Source organism: Dermochelys coriacea, chromosome 3 (genome assembly GCF_009764565.3).
Source record: "Dermochelys coriacea isolate rDerCor1 chromosome 3, rDerCor1.pri.v4, whole genome shotgun sequence".
Lineage (NCBI taxonomy): Eukaryota > Metazoa > Chordata > Testudines > Dermochelyidae > Dermochelys > Dermochelys coriacea.
In genome coordinates this window covers 120,561,057-120,586,608 of record NC_050070.1, presented here as the reverse complement: position 1 = coordinate 120,586,608, position 25,552 = coordinate 120,561,057, and the positions used below count along the sequence as shown (strand labels likewise).

The following is a 25,552-nucleotide window of genomic DNA, read 5'->3' as shown; positions in this document are numbered from 1 at the left end:
AACAGTAACAAAACATTTATAACCATATGATCAAGATAATTACAAACAGGCTAAACCCAGGGGTGCTTAGAACCATATTGGTCAGCTCCAAGTGGTCAAGCAGGTATTAGCAACGAATGTTTGAAGAGTTTACTTTTTTATATCCTTTAACAAAAAGTGATGTCTCGAATGCGATTTTTAGCTGAAGTTGGTAATTGGCAGTGACAATTCACCCTTATTTCCAGTCTTAATCCAGATAAGATTTACAATCTACTTCCTTCCCAAGGCTTTTCCTTCCCTTCTCCTCACCCCGCCTTGCTTACCAACGGAACACTGGGAAGGATTGTGCTTGTTTCTTTTAAGCCAGTTTGTCTTTTTACTATAGCATTTCATTTTATTAGTTATTTTTTGAACTATCCTTCCCCACACTACAAATAACAATACTAATTATTATTCTCACTACCTTTTTTTATTTGCCGATTGGGGCCTTTTCCTTACTAGCCGCAAGCCATAAAGCAAATATATTGTTATCCTAAGCTAATTCTTTTACATTCATAATTACCCCCTACAAGCAGCTACTACATTTCACATGTGTCAGTGAAGTAATTCCTTCAATTTGTGTATCCTAATGCTTACTCTAAAATACCTCTTGGTACCTTCAGGATGAGAAATGCTACATGCAATATGTTATTACCAGTCTTAACAGTTAAACTCACTACAGGTAACATTTGCTACTAAATAAGATGTGATTTAGTGATCTCCACACAGTCATTAATACTAAGATTGATGTAGTTGATAATATTACTGCTGCACCATTGCTCCTATGGGATGGGGGAAGGGACATCTGATTTTGTCATGTTATTTAAAAATAATTCTTCGTATTTCAGTCAGTGGGAATTCCAGTTAACAGTTCAGAACTATGAAATGTATCCCTGAAAGAATCATATTGTATTATTATATTAGCCTCATCAGGTTGTTGGAATATTCCATACAGGGATAAAAATATGGTTTAAACACTTATTTGATTGCTCCTACAAATATTTGACATCCTTTCTAACACTTCATTCTTGACCATTGTCACTTTAATATCTTTAGATCATGTATTAGAAGAAGACAAGAAGCAGTTATTTAAATTCCAGAAAAGGAGAGAATGCATGTTGCTGACACAATAGGTCAGTCAAAGTAGCCTGTACAGTATGATACCCTTCCAACAAAGTAATCATTTAGGTTTATTCTAAGCCTTGATGTGTTTTCCATCTTCAATTAAATAAATGTATGTATAATAGAGGTAGTTTTATCGTCAATTTGTGATTTGAAGCTTACATTATTGCCATTTAGATAATTAAACTTTAATTTTTATGAATTTTTCAGTGCACCTCTGATAAATTCCAGATTTTAATAAAATCATAATTCTAGACGTGTGCTAAAACACCAATAAAAAGTAAAAGGCAAAGATAGTTAGGCATTGCTTTGCTCAGTGACAAGGCCTACATGACTTAAGCTCCTAAATCTCATTTTCAAAAGCAATTTAGGCGCCCAAGAGACAAGATGGGTTAGGTAATACCTTTGATTAGACCAACTGAAGTTGGTGAGACACAAAATTTCAAGCTACGCAGAGCTCTTAAGAAGACATGAAGAGCCGTCATTTTTGAAAATGCAACTTAGGCCCTGCAACACAGAGGAGCAACGCCAAAAAAATCTGAACTAAATGTCTGCACCAACCAGCTTAGTCTAGGTTAATATTTTGTCTTATGTTACAGCTAGTATGCTAATTTATCTAATCAAATAGGCATGAAAATACTACATTTTTGTGCACTGATTGCCTGGGAATGAAAAATGTAAGCAAGTTACACATTTTAAAAAAAATAAAGAGAAGGCTAAAGTTATCTGATAACACGACATCAATTCACTGATTGCTACACCATCTCCCTGATTAATATAAAACATTTTGTCACAAAACTAAAACAATGGTTGATTACACAGTGAAATCACGTAGCTTGCTAACATGAGTGTTGATTCGTCAAGGTTTTGCTGCAGTGAGTGGCAAAGTCATATCACTTCAGTATAGTGTGTTTACTACTACTTTCACTGTACAATCTCTAAATTCTATACAAAAAGGTATAAATCAGGAAAAGTTCTCTAGTCACAGTGGTACTCAAAGTAAGAAGGCACAGAACAGGTCACCAACTGCTACTATACCAATTAGAAGGTAGGGGCTTGTCAACACATACAAGTTGCATCCATTTAAGTGAAAGTGTGTGTTTTATATCAAACTAGTTAAACCAGTACAACCCATGTGGACACACTAAATCAATTTATAACTGTTTTCCAAATTGAAGTGTACCCACAATGACATATGAACTGGTTTAATTAGATTGATACAAACACTATATTTTAGTTCAAAAAATGTAATTTGAGCATGTTTAGACAAGGCTTAACATGCACATAAGTTTAAAACAAAGACGCTATTTTCTAATGTGATGGAGGTTGAACTGCGTATCTTACTCTCCTGTGACGGAACAAGCGCATGTACAAAGTAGATAGGTTTATTCTTCCCTGGATGTGTACATGTAATTAATTCAAACCAACAGGTTTGAATTAAACTGCACTAATGAGTTGAAATGATACACCAATTTAGTTAGAGATGTGCAATCCCTTTTGCTGCATCGGCAAGACAGCATAGGAAAGTTTGCACTAATGTTGCTCAGGTTTTATCTACTCTGAGATTAGGATACTTCATTTTCCATGATTGTCGAGCCAATACCTTTTCATGAGCACTGATTAATTTTAGAAATACATATAGATGTAGTAGAGGCAAAGGGAAAAATAAAGCGTGCGAAGTCCATTTATCAGAAAGAATGAATGAGCATAGGAAAGGCTGGAGAATCAGGAACCAATCGCTTGAATCAATACCTGCATAAGGTTTTACAGAGAAATAAAAAGAACAATTCTGAAAGAACAACAATTCTGGGTGCCCACCTTGCCACTTGAAGATATTGAGCACCATCTTCTGAAAACCAGACACCTTTAAAGTGTCAAACTGGGCATCCAAAATCACTTTGGAAAGACTGGGCCAACATTCTTTGCGCCCCAAAGAATTTACAAACTAGGGCCCCAATCTTGAAAACTTCTCCATGCAAGCAAATCCTACAACCTGCATGAATCTCCTGAAAACAATAGGAATTTGCATGGACACAAACATGCATCTGCATAGAACCACTTCCAGGATTGGGACCCAAGGCTACATGCAGTATCATGTTATATCCAAACAGAAGGGCAGGGAAAAGGCAGTTTACAAGAAGACGACCATATGTCTACTTCAGTTTATTATGTGTGCTCCTTGAGGTTTTTTAGTTTGTGGTTTTCTAAGTATTTTAGTTGCTTGAAAACTAAATCTGTTTATAATTTGTGTGTATGCATATTTGGGCCTATTGAAGAGAGAAAGAAGAGATGTCATAGGAGCAAATCAGAGATGGAAGCGAATAGGAGATGAAAACAGGATGCAAGGGCAAATGAGGGAGGGAAAAGCATGACATGGAATCAGGTCAGAAAGATAGCTGGACAGCAATGACAGCAAACCATAATAGTCCAGATGAAAAAAACTGATTGTTTTAGAGAATGACAGAAAAATCTATTGCTCTTTTGGAAAGGGAGCAAAAGAGAATCAATGAGGAAGAAAGCTTGTTCCACATAAGAGGGTAGTATGTACAAAATGAGGAGGAGAGAAAAAGAAATCGGGTACTATAGCACATGAAAAGGAATGTAGGAAGTCAAGGGAATGAGGGACAAACATCCATATTAAGGTCATATAGGTTCCCAGGAATAAGCTACCAAAACAACAAAAAACCTCTTCCCCATTTCTCTTCAACTGGGGTACATAAGTTGAACAATCTAAACAATTAGCCCCAATCTTTCAGGTCGAGAGCAAAGTTATCTTCCTTCTTCCTGTAGCAAAAAGAAAAAGCAAATTTGAAGACTGGCAAGTAATGGTTCCCTTCCTATACTTTGTTCAGATGTATGTACCCAACTCTGTATACAATTCCTATTAACACCAATAGGGTTCATGCATACAGAAGGGAAAATATAAATCCTGTTCCTAAACTGCTATATTTCTATGGACATAATCTGTTTGTATACATAATCTAAAATTATTGGCGTCTTTGGGAAACTGATTTGGCTAAAGTTATTTTTAGTTTGTGCTCTTAATTAATGTTGTTCTCAAGTAACATAAGCAACAAGTATTTCTGAAAAGGAAAGGATAATCACTTGCAGCAAGTTCAAGCGGGAAAAAAATTACCCTCAATTTAGAAACCATTCCAAAACACTTTTCAATAGGGAATCACTTTCTAAAATATCCTCCTCTTTGTATAGCCCAAATACCCCAAAAATATACCGAGCAATTAGCTACACAAGGTGATATTAAATGATGCTTTATATGGTGACTTGACCATTCCGCTGCATGCATTTTTCTGCATAAAAACAAAACCCACCACACAATAGTGACATTAGGGAGAACATTTTTGCAGCTCTCCTCTTGAAGCAAGTAGTTTTTTAAATTCATTGAACTAAATTTTGTTGACAATTTGTTAAGCATTCAGTTTAAAGGGGAGGAGTGCAAGAATTACTCAGAAACAATATGTGCACACACAGATATGTTATGCAGCCACAAAAGTCACAAAGCTATTTCCTAGTTTCAAAATGTCCAGTAGCATTAGCACTTAAACAACTAGAAGAACTTTAGATAATTTTAAATTTAATTTTCAGTGCAGTTTATACACAGTAACACTAATAGCACCCAGGCTCAGAGATACAATTTAAATAACTTTACTGGACTTCCAATATAAATTCAGAATAGTGATGAAAAGCTAGCAGCTGTTCCTAACTTAACTGTTTTCAATTGTGTAACCAAGCAGAATATTTCAACACAAAATGTTTCCTTGGAGGGTCGAATTTAAGTGAAAGTTACAACTTCCTGTCAAACCATCATCTGTAATTTAAAGTATTTCAATTTAAAATGTAACAACTTGTACTCTGAACTTCCAAGCTTCTTTCTGTGGGACCAGTATGTGCATGCAAGTCCTACTGAAGTCGATGGGTATGTCTACACTTCACACTAAGCCCGAGCTCCAACTCGGGTTTGAGCCCATGTCCCCCCTTCCATCCACACACAAATCAGCCCGACTCAGGTCAGCAAGAACTCAGGTTCTAGGACCCTGGTAGGAGGATGGGTCAAACTCTGTCATTTTTCACTGTGGACACAGCTCCAGCCATCGACCTGAGTCCAAAAAGGTCTGAGTATGGACATATCAATATGACCGTGAGACCCAGAACCAGCAACGGCGAGCCCAGGTTTACAATATAGTGTGGATGCCCAAGCACAGGCTTAGAAAAAACGAGTCCACAAGCCGAGTCCTACTGACCCAAGTTCACAAGGCAGTATAGACATACTCAGTGAGGCTCCACAAAGACTCAAGAATCTGCCCATGTAGGCCTAACTGGGTACATCTAGACTGCCAAAAAAACACCACACACAACATTCCACACACCACAACAGCAAGTCTCAGAGCTCAGGTCAACTACCACACTCACATTAGGGGTGGTAAAAACCATCAGCATAGACGTTCTCACTCAAGCTAGAGACCTGGCCTCTGGGTCTTTCCACTCTCACCGGATATAAAAGCCTGGGCTCCAGCCCAACCAGGAACGTTCTATTCTTATCCCTGTGGTGCAAGCCCTGTGAGCCTGCCGCAGTTGACCCAGGCTCCAAGACTCACTGCCAGGGCTTTTTTCCCTTGCAGTCCAGATGTATCCACTGACACCTTAAACAAAGTCAGTTACTAATAAAATGCACTGAAAGGAAACATTCATAATATCTGCTTAAAACTGGAAGAGGAAACATATGTAATAAATATAATTGGTGGACAGATTACCATCATTGACCATGTTAGCTCAACTAGTCACAGAGTCTACAATAAGATTTACAGTAAGCAGTTCCCTCTGGAAAGTAATATCTTCAATGTATTCCAGGTGACATTTAAAAACAAACAAAAGCTTTTAGAGTTCAATACATATACGTTCTGATTACCTGCTGAACTTACCTTCCTAAATGCTACCAATCAATTAGGAGTTCTGATTTAGCTGGTCCAATTCAGAGACTATTAATGCCACTACTTAGCTTCCTGAAGATGGTAAGCATCAATATGCACTGTGTGACTGGACCACTTTACAAGCTTTAGAATATAATTTTTAGAAATAACAGCTAAGTTTATATATAAGGAAATGGTTCATATGGAGCTAGAAGGCCAGAAGCTTGTGCCCGTTTCTGGAAGAGATTTGTTACCACAGACCAAAAATTCGTCTACACACAGTTTTTGCACCAATACCGGTTTGAAACCAATACAACTAAGCAGCACAACCCCCAGGTGTGTAGTTAAATCAGTATAACTTATAATGATGTAGCATTTTCCCAGACATGTAGAAAAATAAGTTATACTGATATAACTGTGTTCACTTTAAGGGGGTTACACTGACTTAATTATTCCAGTAAAAAGAGAATCACATCCCTAATTGAAATAGGGAAATTGGTATAAAAACTGTGTGTAGACTAGGCCCAAATGTGCAATTCTCCACTGTCTTGCATCTTGTACAGTCAATTTCACCACTGCAAACAGCAGAAAATTTAGTACCTTCTGATCTGATAATATTTTGCACTTTGCCCTGCATATAGCTAGGCATTACATCATTGCAATGGAGAATTAGGCTCTAAAAACTGATGTTAAAGCAGTTTACAAAAATCTCAGTAAAACAAGATATCATAAATCAGAGATGGAGCTCCCTCAGACACTGATACAGAACAAGAAGAAAATGTACCCAGCTAGATGTTGATAGAATGCTGAACATCTGAAATTGTCACTAAAACATCATTTGGACCTTTTAAACAGAGGACAGATAGTCTAACAGTTATTACAGCTAACTTCGTAAGAATTAAAAAAAAGTAATCCTAAATAATCCAGTGAAAGGAAGGTTACCTTTCTGTGCTCAACTATGAGAAAGTGGATGGCATTTTTGCATCTGTCAATTCTCATTCTTGAGAAATTAACAGATAGACAAGCACCTACATCAGCTCCTCCACATGCTAACTCCTGCTATTACGCCTTCTTATTACCATATACAGAAACACCAGAATAATTACATTTTGAAAGCAACTACAATACAACATTGATTATCTAACCCCAGTCACCAAGAACCTTCTTTAACTAAAACAGGGTTGTGCCACTTGATGTCTATCGCATTGAATTTCCTCTCAATTATACAAACCTATATCATCTCAATTCATTCAAATGTCCTCAATGACATCCGGATGAATTCAACTGCCCTATATCTAGTTTTCTTCCTGGAATTTTAATACATGCAGTAAGAGAGTAGGAGGGAATGAAGACTTTATTGTCACTTACTCAAATGCAAAGAAGAGTCCACTGGTGACCAAGATGAGGACCAGAGTCAGGTAGAAGACTCCAGTCTGCCGGGCCATCATGATCCTTCCATTGCAAAAGAATTTGTTTCTTCCAGGGAAAACCTCCCATTTTCTCTTGGGAGCTGCTTTCTTTTTCTTATGGGGAGACTCCATGGGAGATGAGGAGCTGTGTGTGCTGATCTGACTGTACTCACAATCTTTCATGGGCCCACTACCACCTCCAGGAGTCATCAAGGGAGTGTAATGAGGGAAACACCCCCAAAACAAAGATATTCTTCTGACCAAAATAATCCTCCCCACTAGCCCCAAATTTTTTATTTATTTATTTTTTAAAAAGGCAAGTTTGTTGCCAGAATGGTGGTAAACGTATCACGCAAGCCCAATTAACTCTTGAAAAACCAAAGCTGTCATACTAGAAATGTCTGGGAGGTATTCCTTCCCTCCCCACCAAAATTATGAACTCATTTAAAATAGTCTTTTGTGGTTATAAGAGCAATTTATCACAAAACAGGAACCAGAAAAAAATTACAAAATAGATTGGTTGACCACAAAACTTAAAAAGTGTTCATCTTTAATGGAGCGGCTGTTCTTTCCTCAAAAGAGTACACTATCAGATTTCTCTGGGGATCAACATTTTAGGTAAAAAGAGGTTCAGCAGTTGAGTCTCTCCCATTCAGAGATATTTGTTATAATACTCCTCCAGACAGCACGTTTTACCCAGAAAAGAAAAATGTATATTCCAAAGAGAAAATCCTCCCCACCCTCTCAAAGAGACACCACACAAGGCAAGCCCAAACAAACCCAGCTGCAACTCCAGCTTTGGAGAAACACGCTGTAGAGGGATTTCTTCCTCCTATTTCAATGCAAAGTGGCTGCTTTGCTGCTGTTTCTTCTTGCTCGCCTAGGGAGGTGAATTGTTATCGTTGTTCTGAGGAATTTAATGTTTATTTTCTATTTTCTCCCTCCATAAAACTAAAACATGTTCGAGCAGGGAGGAAGCAGAGTCAGTGCCTGTCCTTGGCAGAAATGGACACCGCTGGAGCCAGTCCTCATCCTTTTCATACACACATAAAAAGAGAAATTCCTCCTCCTCACCCCTGTCTTTTGGGCAGTGGGCGGTGTCAGCGTCCGGAGGTGGGTGGGTGGCTGCTTTCAAACCCAAGTTCGTCTAGACAACAGGTCCCCACCGCTTGCTCATGCCGCTGCTCCGGATCAATCCCGCATGGCAGCCGGTTTTCTGCCACCCCCCAACAGAGGGCTCACTGCGTGTAGCGTGTGTCTCTCCGCCCAGGACTCTTCCTCCTCACCGTCTTCTCCACACGGAGCGTCACCTCCCTGCCACCTTCTCCCACCGCCTCTGAGGCAGACACGGCTCAGTCAGACGCTGTGGGGACACGGGCTCCTTCCCGCAGGGCAGAAGGGCTGGCGGGTCCCACCCCGCATCCTGACACCTCCGCGCCCAGAGGCGGGCTCGGGCTCACACTCACGCCGCCCAGCGAACGACGCCCCGCCGCTGCCGCGGCTCGTTGCCAAGCCCAGGTGCGAGGAGCCCTGCGCACGGCGCAGCGCGGGGACCGCTCCCCTCCCCTCCCCTCCCTCCGGCTCTGCCCTTAGCCGGGCTTGGCCCCAGCAGCCAGACCCAGCAGCAGCCACCTCTTCATCTTCGGCGGCGGCGGCGGCGGCGGCGGGGGGGGGGGGTCACAACGGCTGCCGGTGCCCAGGGGGCACCAAACCCCCAACCTCCCCAGGCGCTCGCCCGGCCCCCGCTGCTGCCCTCGAGCCGGGCCTGGGCTCGCCCAGGTACTCGCTCCTCGCCAGGCAACTGCTGCAGGTCCCGCCCCCGCTCTCCCGCCGGCTCCGTCTGCGGCCCCCGGAGCGCTCCCTAACACCGACGCCCGGCAGCCCGCAGCGTCTCCAGCCAGCCCCAGGCGGCAGCTGCCGGCTGCCAGCCGCAGGGGCCAATCAGCTGCGGAGAGACGAAGGGACCCGCCGCCAATGCCTGGTCCGCGCTGAAGGGAAGGGCCCCGGACCGCTGGGAACTGTAGTCCCGCCCCCACCCCTCCGCGCAGCCCGGCGCAGGGAGGGAGGCGGGGGCGGGGGAGGCAGGACTACAACGCCCAGCATGCCGTGCTGCTCGCCTGTGCCGCGCATGAGTGAGCCGCTGTGTGGGCTGAGGTGCGGGGAGTACAATTATCTCTTCTGATTTGTAACTTGTAAAACAATAGAAGTCTTCTAACCTGAGCCTTGACGGGATCTTCCCACCCAGCCACGCCTTGTGTCCCGTCTCGAATCACCAGTCACATTCTGGTTCCAGACTGAACTCTGCCCCCTCTTCCTGGTTCCCTCCGCCCCCTCCATTTACTTGGCCTGTTGCTATTGTTATTATTTAATCTTCGTGTTAGGATAACGCACAGAGAACCCAACCTCAGTTGAAGACCCATTGTGCTAGGCATTATACACACACGTAAAAACAGCTATTAACTCTATCCTCTTTCCTTGCACTTTCCCACCTTAGGCATTAGTTACTTCCTATCCTTGGAAGAAACACTGACCAGTGCCCAACACCCTCAAGCCATGGCTAAAGAAGGAGACAGAAGATGGTGTTCCCTATGTTCTTCCTCTCCACAAATGTTGTTTTCCTGCTGTCACTAAGCACTGTGGCTTGCTGGCATTCCTTGTTAGGCTGGCAGTAAGAGTTTACTCAGCCAATTTGACCATTATAAAGGACTACATAATCCCCTTACACTGGCCTGTCTTCACTAGGCACTGAAAGCGCCCGCTGCCCAAAAGCAAGTTGGACCCTCAATGAATAGGGCTTCCAAAAAACCTGATCCTGCATCTCACCATCTTCATGCATTAACCAGCATGACTGTGGTGCAGGACATTTCCTTTGCAAACTTGATGACATCCCTCATCAGCACATAGTAAACGCAGCAGTAACATCATCCCCTGCATCTGCCTCAGTTGTCAATACTCTGCGTGCTACTTTGCAACTCCAGACATAGCTGCATTATTATTGTTCTAAACCTCCATCAAGAACTGCCAGTACTTCTCTTACTTTATCCCTTATCTCAGCACAAGCATATGCAACCATACACATGGAGGCAACATTTCTTGTGTTGTACTGACAGGCATTTTTATTCTTCATCAGGCCTTTATTAATGCACTGCTGGAGAATTGTCTTGACTGCTTTGATAATGTTAATGACCGTATTGTGTGTAATTGCATTGTAATCTCTTGGGAAAGTTGTATAATATCACAGGCACAATGGAAAGAACAGCTAAAGTATGCACAGATTTCATTGTTAGCTATAATGACAGGTTTCAGACTAGCAGCCGTGTTAGTCTGTATTCGCAAAAAGAAAAGGAGTACTTGTGGCACCTTAGAGACTAACAAATTTATTAGAGCATAAGCTTTCGTGAGCTACAGCTCACTTCATCGGATGCATTTGGTGGAAAAAACAGAGGGGAGATTTATATACACACACAGAGAACCTGATCCATAAACCTGGAAATCCTGGACGCCCCATCATCTCAGGAATTGGCACCCTGACAGCAGGACTGTCTGGCTATGTAGACTCCCTCCTCAGGCCCTACGTTACCAGCACTCCCAGCTATCTTCGAGACACCACTGACTTCCTGAGGAAACTACAGTCCATTGGTGATCTTCTTAAAAACACCATCCTAGCCACTATGGATGTAGAAGCCCTCTACACCAACATTCCACACAAAGATGGACTACAAGCCGTCAGGAACAGTATCCCCGATAATGTCACGGCTAACCTGGTGGCTGAACTTTGTGACTTTGTCCTCACCCATAACTATTTCACATTTGGGGACAATGTTTACCTTCAAATCAGCGGCACTGCGATGGGTACCCGCATGGCCCCATTTTTGGTATGCCAACATTTTTATGGCTGACTTAGAACAACGCTTCCTCAGCTCTCGTCCCCTAATGCCCCTACTCTTCTTGCGCTACATTGATGACATCTTCATCATCTGGACCCATGGAAAAGAAGCCCTTGAGGAATTCCACCATGATTTCAACAATTTCCATCCCACTATCAACCTCAGCCTGGACCAGTCCACACAAGAGATCCACTTCTTGGACACTATGGTGCTAATAAGCGATGGTCACATAAACACCACCCTATATCGGAAACCTACTGACCGCTATTCCTACCTACATGCCTCTAGCTTTCATCCAGATCATACCACATGATCCATTCTCTACGATATAACCGCATTTGCTCCAACCCCTCAGACAGAAACAAACACCTACAAGATCTCTATCATGCATTCCTACAACTACAATACCCACCTGCTGAAGTGAAGAAACAGATTGACAGAGCCAGAAGAGTACCCAGAAGTCACCTACTACAGGACAGGCCCAACAAAGAAAAGAACAGAACGCCACTAGCCATCACCTTCAGCCCCCAAATAAAACCTCTCCAACGCATCCTCAAGGATCTACAACCTATCCTGAAGGACGACCCATCACTCTTACAGATCTTGGGAGACAGGCCAGTCCTTGCTTACAGACAGCCCCCCAATCTGAAGCAAATACTCACCAGCAACCACACACCACACAACAGAACCACTAACCCAGGAACCTATCCTTGCAACAAAGCCCGTTGCCAACTCTGTCCACATATCTATTCAGGGGATACCATCATAGGGCCTAATCACATCAGCCACACTATGAGAGGCTCGTTCACCTGCGCATCTACCAATGTGATATATGCCATCATGTGCCAGCAATGCCCCCCTGCCATGTACATTGGCCAAACTGGACAGTCTCTACGCAAAAGAATGAATGGACACAAATCAGACGTCAAGAATTATAACATTCAAAAACCAGTTGGAGAACACTTCCATCTCTCCGGTCACTCGATTATAGATCTAAGAGTGGCTATCCTTCAACAAAAAAGCTTCAAAAACAGACTCCAACAAGAGACTGCTGAATTGGAATTAATTTGCAAACTGGATACAATTAACTGAGGCTTGAATAGAGACTGGGAATAGATGAGTCATTACACAAAGTAAAACTATTTCCCCTTGTTATTTCTCCCCCCCACCACACCCCCCACTGTTCCTCAGATATTCTTGTTAACTGCTGGAAATAGCCTACCTTGCTTGTCACCATGAAAGGTTTTCCTCCTTCCCCCCCCCTGCTGCTGGTGATGGCTTATCTTAAGTGATCACTCTCCTTACAGTGTGTATGATAAACCCATTGTTTCAAGTTCTCTGTGTGTGTATATAAATCTCCCCTCTGTTTTTTCCACCAAATGCATCCGATGAAGTGAGCTGTAGCTCATGAAAGCTTATGCTCTAATAAATTTGTTAGTCTCTAAGGTGCCACAAGTACTCCTTTTCTTATTGTTAGCTATATCTCTGCATGCAGGGCTTGGAAATTGCTAGTACGTGCCCATACACCACATTGGTCCCTCTCTCAAGCTTCTGTCTTATTCTATAGAATCTCAGCTTTCATTTTTTTTTCTTAAATGACCTCTTAAACTATTATGGTTGCGAAGAAAACCTCAAACACATAAAACAAGTGTAACTACCTAAGAGCCACCCAAGTCTGCAGAGAGTCTGTAGCAATAGCCCCATTCATCTCAGTGACGTGTTAATTCAGATGCCCAGCTATGATAATTTAAGATGTCAACATTGTGCAGATCTGTGATCATCCCTCTCCCTTCTTACGTGAGGAATAAAATAATAATCTACTACGAGTGATGTATCATTTTGGATTCACAAGTGTGTGGTATTTCAAGATACTACTACTTATGTTTTTAACTCAGTTGAAAAGGAACTTATCTCAAGTTGCCTTGCAGAGCCTATGGGCCTATTCAAGACCCGCTAAGGAGAGGAGCCAAGTTCAAGGAGCCAAGTTCAAGAGCTCAGAGAACACACACACACAAAAGTGGAGTTAGAGAACACACACAATTGTATTTAAACAACAGCAAAATACACTATGTGCAATGTCTCATTTTGATAATTCCATTTGATGAAGCTTATTTTGTGGGGGTGGAGCTTGAAAGAGTGCTACCAACTTTCTTTTTCCAGTCTAATCTATTTGCATGACATTCTTCACACTGTAATATCCTTTTGCAAACACTGTAGGACCTATCTAAATTCTCCTCAAAAAGTTTACCTTCAATCAAGCATTTGAGAATTCTCCTCAAAAAGTGATTTGTACAGTTCACATTCCAGATAACTTAACATTTTTGGAAGCATTTGTCCTTTTTTTTTTGACACTGTTAATTAAAATTGGTGCAAAGCATTGTATTGATTAAACCACAAATATTAATAATGAAATTAACCAGAGCAGATAGGAAGGACCTATTCTTTTTTTTATAGAGCATTGCATGTTCATGTGCTACAATACTTTTTTAAAATTTCTATCTCACTTTTCACACAAGTTGATGCCATGTGACAGGTAAGCCGATAGCACAGACATATTACTTAGTTTACAAAAATTGTACTATTGGAAAAATAATAGTGTCACTGGCGATGACTATATATTACCCTGTCTGGAGTGCAGACGTATCACAAAGGCAGATCTTTGAAACAAAGGGAAAACTAATTTCCCTAGGTGACAAGTCTCCTCTCACATCTCAACACTTTCCAATTAACTGAGTATACGTTTCATATATACCAACCAGACTATATAGGTGGGTAAACACTAGCTGACAAGCTGTGCCCCATGGACCCAAAGTGTTACTTGTATACCTCACATAGTGTGTTATAGGACAACTATTTTTTCATTCCAATCAACGCACCAGAAGTTATGGGTTAAGCACAGAATTTAAAGGCTTATTGGAATTGGAAGAGAGGAGGAAAAGGGGCTAGGACCATTGCCTATATTCTCACATTACTCAGGTACATTGTCCAATTTTTTTTAACTGAATATTGAATAACCCATGAGAATGAAACCATCTCCTTCATCATGGACTTTGAAAGAATACCTTCAGGACCTGATTTGTGAAGCATGACTGAACACCACATATACACAAGTATGCCAGTTTACATGTTAACAGTGCATATGATGCGAACTGTTCTCCACAATGTGTATTTTTCCTGACCATTTTTTTTTACTTTTCTTTTTTTACTTCCTTCAGCACTGGCAGTTCTGCCTTTGAACCTCCACTCTCCTGACTCTTTTTCAATATCTTATTGGTAGTGGTAGCAGCACCACCACCATTCCCCTTTTTTTTACTGGCAGTTTTGTTGTTCACTTGGGTAGCCACCTCTTCAAGAGAAGATTTTTCTGTCAGATTTTTAACAGTTGTATTTTCTATTGCCAATGTAGTATCTTTCACAGATTGGATAATAAAGTAGAGAACAGTCAAAAGAGTATTGAAATGCACACTGAGAAACAATCTGCAAGGAACCCAAAAAACAATGAGAGGGTGGTCATAAGTACAATACAATAAATTTAACTAGTTGCAGAAAGCTTTTGAGTGTTTCCCACTCCCTACATTTTTGCAAAAGCAAGTTCTCTAGTAATTTTTTCTACATCACTGTTCCACCACAATACTACACACTCTCCTGTCTCTATGATAGACTCATTAAGAAAGTGGGAAAACTTTTCTTCAGCACTCTCTGGAGGCTAACACCGAGTTTTATTTATTACTTGTAATAATCATATCACATAGTTGTTCTTTCAGTTTTGAATCATCAGAAAGAAATTGGACTTAAATTTTAAAGGTCTAAAATGGCTTGATTTAGAACTAGCAGAAATTTAAGGCAAAATAACTGTAGTGTTTTAACCTATAATATTGGCTTCTCTTATTATGGATCCACTGCTGTGAAGAGAAGTCAGAACCCATGAATAATTCCATATAGCCCGCAGAATGAAAGCAGAATTTCATTTTGACAGCAAGAAGAAAAGAAGATGATGACCAATAACAACCCTGCAACTGAAAGTTTTCTGTAACAACCATGTTCCCCCACCCAAAGATTATTCTAAAGCTGAGGAGACACAGAACTAGAACAATTATTACAATTTCAGTTGAAGAAACAAATATAACCATTGTGTTGATGTGATGTTTTAACCCAATTTAACTTTCTCTCTTGTTCCAACTTGAAGGAAGGAAAACAAAAGCTCTCAGTAAAACAAGCCCATATAGAATTCCAGCTAAGCATAGGGAGGAGCAAAAAAGGTAGATCCATACTAGGAGAAACCAAAATTACAAATTTCAGAGTAGCAGCCGTGTTAGTCTGTATTCGCAAAAATAAAAGGAGTACTTTGGCACCTTAGAGACTAACCCACAGAGACCTTCCTACAAAGACTACAAAAAGAAGAATTCTGGGTGGACTCCTCCTGAAGATCGAAACAACAGACTGGACTTCTACATAGAGTGCTTCTGTCGACGTGCACGGGCTGAAATTGTGGAAAAGCAGCATCACTTGCCCCATAACCTCAACCGTGCAGAACACAATGCCATCCACAGCCTCAGAAACAACTCTGACATCAAAATCAAAAAAGCTGACAAAGGAGGTGCTGTCATCATCATGAATAGGTCGGAATAAATAAATTTGTTTAGTCTCTAAGATGCCACAAGTACTCCTTTTCTTTTTGCAAAATTACAAAGGCTATCAGTCCTCATTCTTGGGTGGCATAACTATTTGGAGTCAGGAAAGAATTCTTTCCAATCCTTTATAGTATATTAGTATAGTACCACTCAAATAGTCACACGAATTATATTTTATTTTCATCTTCCTATGAACCAGCTAGTGTGGGACATTGCTAGAAGCAGGACATCAGTCTAGATGCTTGTTTGATCTGTCCCCCAGAGAAACTCCTAAATATTTCACAAAGATCAGCTATCCATTTTATTGATTTGTAGATTATAATGGATTCATACCACTCCATCCTGACACCAGTTCACCAAGCTGTCACTGTTTCTTCATTGAAGTTCCTCTTAAAACCCCTGTTTTTCCACAATGCCCACAAGAATTGTGTTTATCACTTTATAGGAAAAAAAAGCAAGCATTAGGTCATCCCCTGATTTAGTTTTCCAAGTACCTCCTGCAGTGTTAAGTGTTTGTCTTTTAGATTGTGAACTCTTTGGTACTGAGACTGGCTTTATTTTTGTATGCAGTACAGTGCCAAGCACATGACCAGTACTAAAATATAAATAATACACACCTACAGTAAATTATATTTTAAGAAGACTATCAATAGTATTTTTAATTAGTCAATTAAGTGTTTTGATAGAGCATTCTTTAAATAGTATGTCCATATTTAAAAGAAAATACTCTTATACAGGTTTTTTTAGTTTTCCTGCTAAAGTTTCAAAGGTTCTTTTGGGAAGGCCCAAGAACACCACCAAATGCATTCAGGCCCACCTCTCCTACAACCTCTTTCTCTTCCTGTATATATATCCCCTGCTACCTCTTCTTCACTTGTTTCTGTATTACTGGTTAACAGTTTCTTGCAGTGCCTGGGGAACTGTGAGAACAAGCTCCTGAGAGGGGTGCATGAGAGTGATGACATCATGCTAGTAAAAGAGAGTCAAGCTCATTTAATGGAAATTCCTCTTTTTAATTATGGTGGTGGTGTAGGGTGGGGGAGGTTCCTGAGTCCCCACCAGAGCCCAATTCAAGTTGTTTGTAATATTCTCCTGTTTGTAACACACACCAAACAAAAAAAAGGTCCTTTTCTCTCTTTCCCTTGAGAGAGAGGGGGAATCAGAGGAAAAGAAAAGAAAGGCAAGAGTAGTCTGTATCTGAGGTGGGTTTTTTTTGGGGGGGTCACCCCCTTGGAGCTTAGTTTATCAGCTGGTAAAGTATCTCTAACTAGGGTCTACCATCAGCTGCCTTCTTGGGGCACCCTGCTTCAAGGCTGGTCCATGCACCTTCAGGGATAGTGAGGCCTGTGACTGTTTCCCACTTGACTAATCCATCTCTGGGGTCAGCCATCTCTAACATACAGCAGCCTTCTTCCTATTCACCACCCCCATCTTGGGGGGGTATCCTTTGTTAAGCCCACCAGCCCAACCAGGTAGCGCAAGCCTTACAGGTGTGCCTGGTTAGTTCTGAACAAGCCCAGAAGAACTGGCTTGTTTCCTCTCTTCTAGGGTAAAGGTGTGCCCCTTCAAAGGTGGGCTGGGGCATATATTTAGGACTACATGTTACCACCTAGGTAACAGAAGAACTCCCACTTCTGTCAATAGAGCATATCCATAAAAATCAAGGTAAATTATGGCACCTTAGAGACTAACAAATTTATTAGAGCATAAGCTTTCGTGAGCTACAGCTCACTTCATCGGATGCATTTGGTGGAAAATACAGAGGGGAGATTGATATACACACACAGAGAACATGAAACAATGGGTTTATCATACACACTGTAAGGAGAGTGATCACTTAAGATAAGCCATCACCAGCAGCAGGGGGGGGAAAGGAGGAAAACCTTTCATGGTGACAAGCAAGGTAGGCTATAATAGGTTGTAAATATAAATATAAAATAGGTAGGCTATAATAGGTTATAAATATAAAAAGGTTTTCCTCCTTTCCCCCCCCCTGCTGCTGGTGATGGCTTATCTTCAGTGATCACTCTCCTTACAGTGTGTATGATAAACCCATTGTTTCATGTTCTCTGTGTGTGTATATCAATCTCCCCTCTGTATTTTCCACCAAATGCATCCGATGAAGTGAGCTGTAGCTCACGAAAGCTTATGCTTTAATAAATTTGTTAGTCTCTAAGGTGCCACAAGTACTCCTTTTCTTATTGCGAATACAGACTAACACGGCTGCTACTCTGAAAAGGTAAATTATGACTTTTAGCTATTATTATTTGTTTAGAGTAAAAATTTAAAGAGTAAAAATTTCAGACTATTCCTTTGGGTCTTAGGTGCCTAGATATATTTGAAAACCCCATTAGGCATCTATCTGCATCTTCAGGCACCTACATACCTTTAAAAATTTGGCCTTAAGTATCTACATAACTTTTGAAAAATAGGACTTAGGTGCCTTTGAAAATGTTGTCATTAGTGTCATATTGTCACATTCAGCATAATTCACTGGGAAAATAATTTCACCTTCAGGAGCATTATTATTTCTGCCATTTATTTCCTTTTCCTATTCATCCTCCTTTTTCTATCACTCCATTGTCTTTATCACTCTCTCCATTTTTCCCTTCTGCATCTTCTTCCCTTCAGCCATCTCTGATGTCTCCCTTGTGAGTTTCACTCCCAATCTTTTCCCTCCTACATCTGTTAAAATTATCAGCAATGAGAGTTAATGCTGACAGTTGGATTAATGGAGAGTGGGTCCATTCACACCTCTCAGAGCTATTTTCCAGGCTCTCTGAAGACTCAAGAAAACCTTTCAATGACTGCACTATTGTAACATTTGAAAGCTTATTTCTGCAACCAGTAGGGCTAGAAACTTAATTTACATGACAGCGTGTATTCTGCAGAATCTGAACATTCAATGTGAGTCATATATATATCAAAAGGGCCAGTCATGCTATGACTGACAGCACTGTGTGTGGGCATGAAACAGGAAGTGTAATTGACTATTAACAAAATGCTATTGACTACTAACAAAATGTACACAAAATGCTGTTAAATGCACAAAGAGAAAACATTTCTCTAATGTGTATAGTAATCATTGGCTCAAATCCTGCAGACTTATGCAAATACTTACCTTTATTCACATGCTTAATGGAAGCATGTGTGGATTTTCAGAATCAGGGCCTAAAGCTATTACTTATATCATCAGTATTTGGTACAACATTTTCTGATGGAAATGTGTTGTTCAAGTTGACAGTGTTCATGTAACACAGATCCATATCAAATATTATTATTTTAAAAGTTATCAGTGCATAATAGCTTATTTTTAAATGGTCTCAGTCATTTTACTTTGTAAAATATGTCCAAGAGGCCTACTGTGAAATTTATTTCTAGTTTTTCCTATAAGAGCATTAACAGTAGTGATCTTGTTAAAATTTGACAGCCATTTCCCTGAGTATTAGCTATAGGCATAGGGCCAAATGGGACAATGTGTGAGTGAGGGAAGATGGATCTGACAAACAGTGATAGAATTAATCATAAGCTTTAATGATTTTCAAAGGCTTCAGAACATTAGCCTCTCATACCTGACTGGGAGAATGGGCTTGTTTGTCTGGATTCTGCAAGAGTTGGTTTATAAATATGCTAATTTTCATCTAAATATATTCAAATGACAAAATGGCTGCCTGTAACTTAATTACAATTTAAACATTATAATGTTGTAATTAAAGAGACCAGGAAATCCTTTTGTTGTAAAGGAAATTATTCAGTAAATAGATAATATTCATAGATTAGTCTGGGAGGTGTATATTGGTACATACAATTTATCAAAAGAAATTTAGGAATAGGAGAGTGGAATGGAAGGAGCACAACTGAAAAAAAACCCAATTTTTCTTAACTTAAAAGAAAATGAAATTGGGGAAAACATACTGGGTCAAATTCAGACCTGATGTACCTCTTGTACCACTGAATTTGAATCCAGCCTTTGTTAAAATATATATATTTCATCTGCAAAAAGAATATTATTTAAAATATTGAGTTTTCAGGAGAAGGAAAAAAGTGACAGAAGGAATTTATCCTGCTCTTGTAAAGATAAATTCAGAGATGTTTTGTCACAAGGAGAGATTTTGTGATTTCTTCCTTATCTTTATTTTTGTAACCATGTTCTTTTAAGATTTAAGCTAGAGGTGTAATATCTACAAAGATATTATTGTGCAAGTCCTTTTTATTTTTACAATAAGCAATAAACACCATAACCTTGTTTGACAGCACTATCCCTTTAAATAGATAAAAATACTATCAGATGCTGCATTCAATAGATTGATTAAGAATGAAATTCACTTTATCAAAGGAGCACAGAACACTGTAAATATCGTCTATTTTTAATACTAGGGATACAAGAATGAATGTGTAACAACTTTCTCTTAAGGTCTCAGAGCAGTCTTACCTAACCATAGGAAGGTTGGGAAACTGAGTTTGTGTCTACAATTTCTAAGTGTTTGGGAAGGCCTGGCTGATCTAAAACAATGTGTGCTGTATAGAGCTAAGAATGAAAAGATGACCAGCAACACAGTGTAGGCAACACCTACCACAGGCCTCAATCTTGCAATGAGTGCTGCATAGCCAGACCTCTGTGCTTACACAGAACTCATTTCAGGACCAGAGACATGTTTGTTCCACGTATCAAGGAACTGTAAACTTTGATGAAAAATTAAGCTTATTTTAGTTCTGTGAGTATATCAAAGCATTCTAAAACAAAGGGTTCATGCTCACTTGTCTATTTGCTTCATTTTATCCATTGTATACCAATTAGTGCAACCCAAGATCCAGTGCAAAAAGGTTTAAAATAAAAGCTGCAGAAGGTCATGAGAATTTACAACACTTTTCTAGAGAATAAATATGGACCACTAAATGCAGAAGTGGTTAGGATGCCTGTGGTTAGTTTTAAACTTTATTTCTGATCTAAAAATGAAGCCCCATTTACAGCAAAATGGAATTATAGACTTATTTTAATGATAACAGCATGAGTGGCGCCACTGTAATGAAAAATGGAAATTAATTTGCTAAGTATGATTTACGAAGTACAGTACTTCATGTCTCTATGAATTTTCAAACATGATGGTGTTCTAAAAATATCTGATCAAGGTAACAGTGTTCAGTTAGTCATTGATCCTTTAATGTACTAGTGCACTTTACTTTTACTGATTTTATTTTGGCTATGTTTCAAGAGTCAGAAAAAGATATTACAGGAGATGAAATACTAATCAACTAATCAATTCCAATCTGCTTCATACTTGGGATCTTAATGTTATTATTTTCCTCTCCCCTTTGCCTCCTCTCTGGAACAAACCCTCTTCCCTGCAAAAAATAAAAAAAAATTAAAAAAGTACCATGGAGCATGTAACAATAGGCTTCATGTAAACTTCCCATGAAATAATTATACATGTTTTGAATACTGAGCTGTATAGAATACCAACTGTCAGATGTGAGCAAACCAAAGAAAACCTCAGTCTGAGATCAACTGCATATTTAGCTTCAGCTCAGTTCTGTGATGATGAATGAAGCTGATCCACAGAAAACTGATATTAGTCCATGAGGATATTCCGTCATTACTCCATGGTAGTCTCAGGGGTGCTACCCAGAGTATATCATCTTACACATTTATTTTTTAAGCATATACTGTTAGCTACTATACTGTACAGTATAGTATTGTTAGCTACTCTTTAGCTCATTGATAGGGAGCCTAGTTACTATGGTGACAGGAAGATTAGAAATGCATAGATCAGTGGTTCCCAAACTGGGGTTCATTAATCCCTGGGGGTTCGCAGAATGTTACAGGGGGTTCATCAGAAAAATTTCACTAATGGCGGCCAGAGGACCCCAGGCATTGGAGGCACCAGGTGGGACCCGGTTGCAGGGTAGATAACCCGAGCCCCAAGGAGAGCAGGGCCAGGTAGTTGGGGCTGGCAGCCCGAGCCCTGCCCCCGACAGCGGGGAAGCCGGCAGCCCGAACCCCAGTGCTCCGCACAGGGCTGGCAGCCCGAGCCCCAGGAAGAGCAGGGCCAGGCAGTTGGGGCTGGCAGCCCAAGTCCTGGCGGTCAGCGGGACCTGCAGCTCAAGCTCAGTGGAGCTCAGTTGACCAGGGCAGTCAATGGGGTTCAGCAGCAGGAACCCCACGAAGTGCGGAGGAAATTTAAACTTAAATCCCTGGAAATATTAACTTTTAGGAGGGGGTTCATGAGATTTCACAATTTAGTGAAAGGGGTTTGCGGGCCGTTAAAGTTTGGGAACCACTGCATTAGATAGATTAAATGGGATGTTTTGGTATTTACAGGAGAACCAAATTTTTCAGAGGACCAAGACATTGCAGGGGAGATTTTCAAAAGCAGAAGGAATGCTTAGGCAACTAACTCCCATAGTCTGTCAATGGGAGTTGGTTATCTATCTCCCACTTATGCCTTTGAAATCTTCCTCTCTGAGTTGTGTATAGGTGCTGAAATGAATAAATAATTTGGTCTTTTGGGAAGGCCTGAAAGCAACACCAAACATATTCAGCCTGCATACATCAGGCTGTGAAGCTATTAGTCCTCTCCCCTGCTCTTGGGAATGGTGAACTGACTATCTTTAGTCTGTTTCCTGAAAAATATAACATGATCATTTCTTGATGTTTTCAGTTCTGATGTTCTAATTTTCTTGTTTACTTGATTCACTGTATTGTCCCATTAATGGGATTCTTTAAAGCAAATCCAATGTACAGAAAATAATTGCATTTTCTAAGGAGTCCAGACAATTCATAGACACAGTAATTCACTCCAGTAATTTTCACACTTTCTTCTCTTGCTCAAAGGACACTGCCAACCTCACGCAGTTGGATATTAATTGCCCACCTTATCCCCTTTCCCTGGATGTCTCAAGCTGCTAATTAGCTTTCCAAGGCATTGGCATAATGGCTCATGTCTTGTCAAAAACCCTCACAGAGACTGAGATGAGATTAAGTCAGGAATAAAATTTGAGTGTTTTATATGGATCCCTACCAGAACACCCTTTTTATGATGATGAAGTTCAAGGTTATACTCATTGCCTTTTTTTTTTTTGGCTATCGCTGGTGGGCTCGAGCCAATCCAATACTGCAGTACTTCCACCACTGCAGAAATTGTTGAGCTGTTAACGCAATGAAAATCTGTGTATTTTTTAAAGATGATTTGACATGCAAATTGACATTTCAGTATGCAACTTGCTGCTCTTATAAACAGAATAAATAGGAAATAGTATAAATAGAAAATCAGAAGCACTTTATTCGGATTGCAGTATTAATTTATGTTACACGAATCATTTAATTAGAGGTGCTTTTCTTCTATATACCCAAAGTGATAATTATCTTTCAGTATTAGCCTGAGAATCAACTACTCCTTCCAGGCCTTTTTTTAATTGTAATATTAACCATAGTAATTAAGCTGCAAGAATGACCACAAGAAGGTCCTTTAGATAAAATGTTCACTGAAGCTGTTTAGGAGATGGGTTCCTTTCACATTATGCCAATTATTTTGATACTTTGGTATTTAAGTACATAACACTCTGTATTAAGTATGGATATTTCCTCTTGATGAATGAACTGGCCCAGTTTCTTCTATCTTCGGGCTACTTTGCAACACATTGCCAGTGGTAAGTGGTCCCCAAACCAATTTAGCCAGCCATGGGAGGACCATCCAGGTGGCACAGCAGCTCCTACATGTCACATCTCAGCAACCAACACAGCAGTGTATTAAAAGGTTGTGGCGACATCTCTTCGATAAATTATGTTTACCTGGTGCTATAACAACACTTTGGGGCCTTTGGTAGCCAGGTTAAGTTAGTGCACTGAGTCAGGATCAGAGGATAGCAAATACAGCTTAAAACCATATTTGTTCAGCCCCTCTTCTGAGTTGTATTGAGCACTCCTCAAACAAAGCCAAAGATTTAGGTCACAATTTACTCAGAGCAAAGTTATTGTTGTTGAGTGGCTAAAACCACATGCAACGGTTTCAAAATGTGCCCCAGTATATTCAGTGCCTTCCAATGTTCCATCAACTGGTAGACTTTAACCACAAACTGACCAAATTTACTATTGAAGAGGTTTGAGTCCCCGTTACATTTGTAAAATGTACAGTTAGTTATTTTGATGCCATCTCAGTCAGTGTCTCTTTTTGACGAGGCCTCCTGTGTAGTCTGACCTTTAAGTAGTTTAAGCAAAAAGGCAAGGTGACCAGTAATCCACCATTGTCTTCAACAATCTAGCTTTTAAATATTCTTTTGGAAGGTTTTGAGCTTACACTTGGGCCCCAAAGGAAGCTAGATAAACCCAAATGTCTCAGTCTTATTTATATCTTTCTATGGGGTTTTTTTTAAATTCAGGTTCAGATTGCAAGTTCTTTAGGGCAAGAGCCACATTTTCATGTTTGTTTTATAGCATCTAGCAGAATGCAGCCCATGACATAATGGGAACTTTTAGGGCTACCATGACACTAATGAATAAAAAATATGAAGCCATTTATGGAACGGAAATAATGCAAGATTATTTTCTCGTGCTATTTTCACAGTCCAGAGACTAAAAATGAAATGCAAATACTACAATCTAGACGCATATCCAATTCTTCAGCATTGTGAGAGATGTCAAGGACTTGTGTCTTTAAAACTATGGCACTTGGTGCTTGCGTAAAAAAAAAATCCTTTCAATAGTTTTAAAGCATTGTCACAGGGTACAATATATACCTTTTAAAGTCCTCCCTTTTCTGGCAGTGTAAGCAAGAAGACTCCTGTGTAATTGAGTCTGGTCTCTTGCCTCCCAGATGGATACTCCTTGCAACTTTCTCTTTTTATATATGGCCTGGTTGGGTTTCAAGACCTAGTTGCACCTGCTCTACAGCCACTTAACCAAAACCTTGCAGACACGACAGGGAAAACTGAAGTTTGGTCCTTGGCTCTACTTTGCCCAGGTAGTCCTGGGGTTTCCTGGGACCCAAATGCACAGTATGCTTTGTCACACAGATGCAGCTATAGAATTCCAAGGAACCCTAACTCTACATGGCTCTGTCACTGTAAATACTATGTGTACTTTATACTTCTACAGATAGCTCCAAAAAAAATTTTGGGGGGGGGAAGCAAATTTAGTGCTACACAAGGTAGATTAATAGTGCCAATGATGAAGTCATCTTTTTATCTACAGAATAAGTTCAACAAGGGAAGCAACAACGCAATCTTTTCTGATACTGTCCCACCAATGTATCTCAACCCTGTTCTGAAATAACTCTTTCATATCCCGGAAGTGGTTTGACACCTAGTCATTCCTTGGTATCAATACCAAGAATGCCAACAGGATTGCAAATTAATGCCATTTGTGAAGGTAGATTTTGTAATGAGTAATGTAAACAGTGATGCACTGGAAACAGGAGTGAAGTCATCAACTCATTTGACATAGACAACCAAGCCTTCATCGGATAGTTATGACTTTTACTTTCTACCAAAGTGAGTTGGATTTGAACTGGTGAATGATGCTGTACTCCTTATCAATCTCCTGAGCCATCAAATCTCCTCACTTG

General features: G+C 40.3%; 1 protein-coding gene across 10 annotated transcripts in view; it reads right to left on the bottom strand.

Annotated features, from left to right (window-relative positions):
* The window catches only part of ZDHHC14 (zinc finger DHHC-type palmitoyltransferase 14), a 163,929-nt gene extending 154,483 nt beyond the window's left edge, over positions 1-9,446 (bottom strand). For 9 of the 10 annotated variants that reach the window (XM_038395564.2, XM_038395567.2, XM_043512235.1 and 6 more), the window contains exon 1: positions 7,434-9,424. In XM_038395564.2, the coding sequence (XP_038251492.1) occupies positions 7,434-7,684 (251 nt within the window). In that variant the 5' untranslated portion in view covers positions 7,685-9,424. Of the gene's footprint in view, positions 1-7,433 lie in introns of all 10 variants that reach the window. The other variant, XM_038395566.2, reaches the window with a different exon arrangement.
* Positions 9,447-25,552: the final 16,106 nt, after the last annotated feature.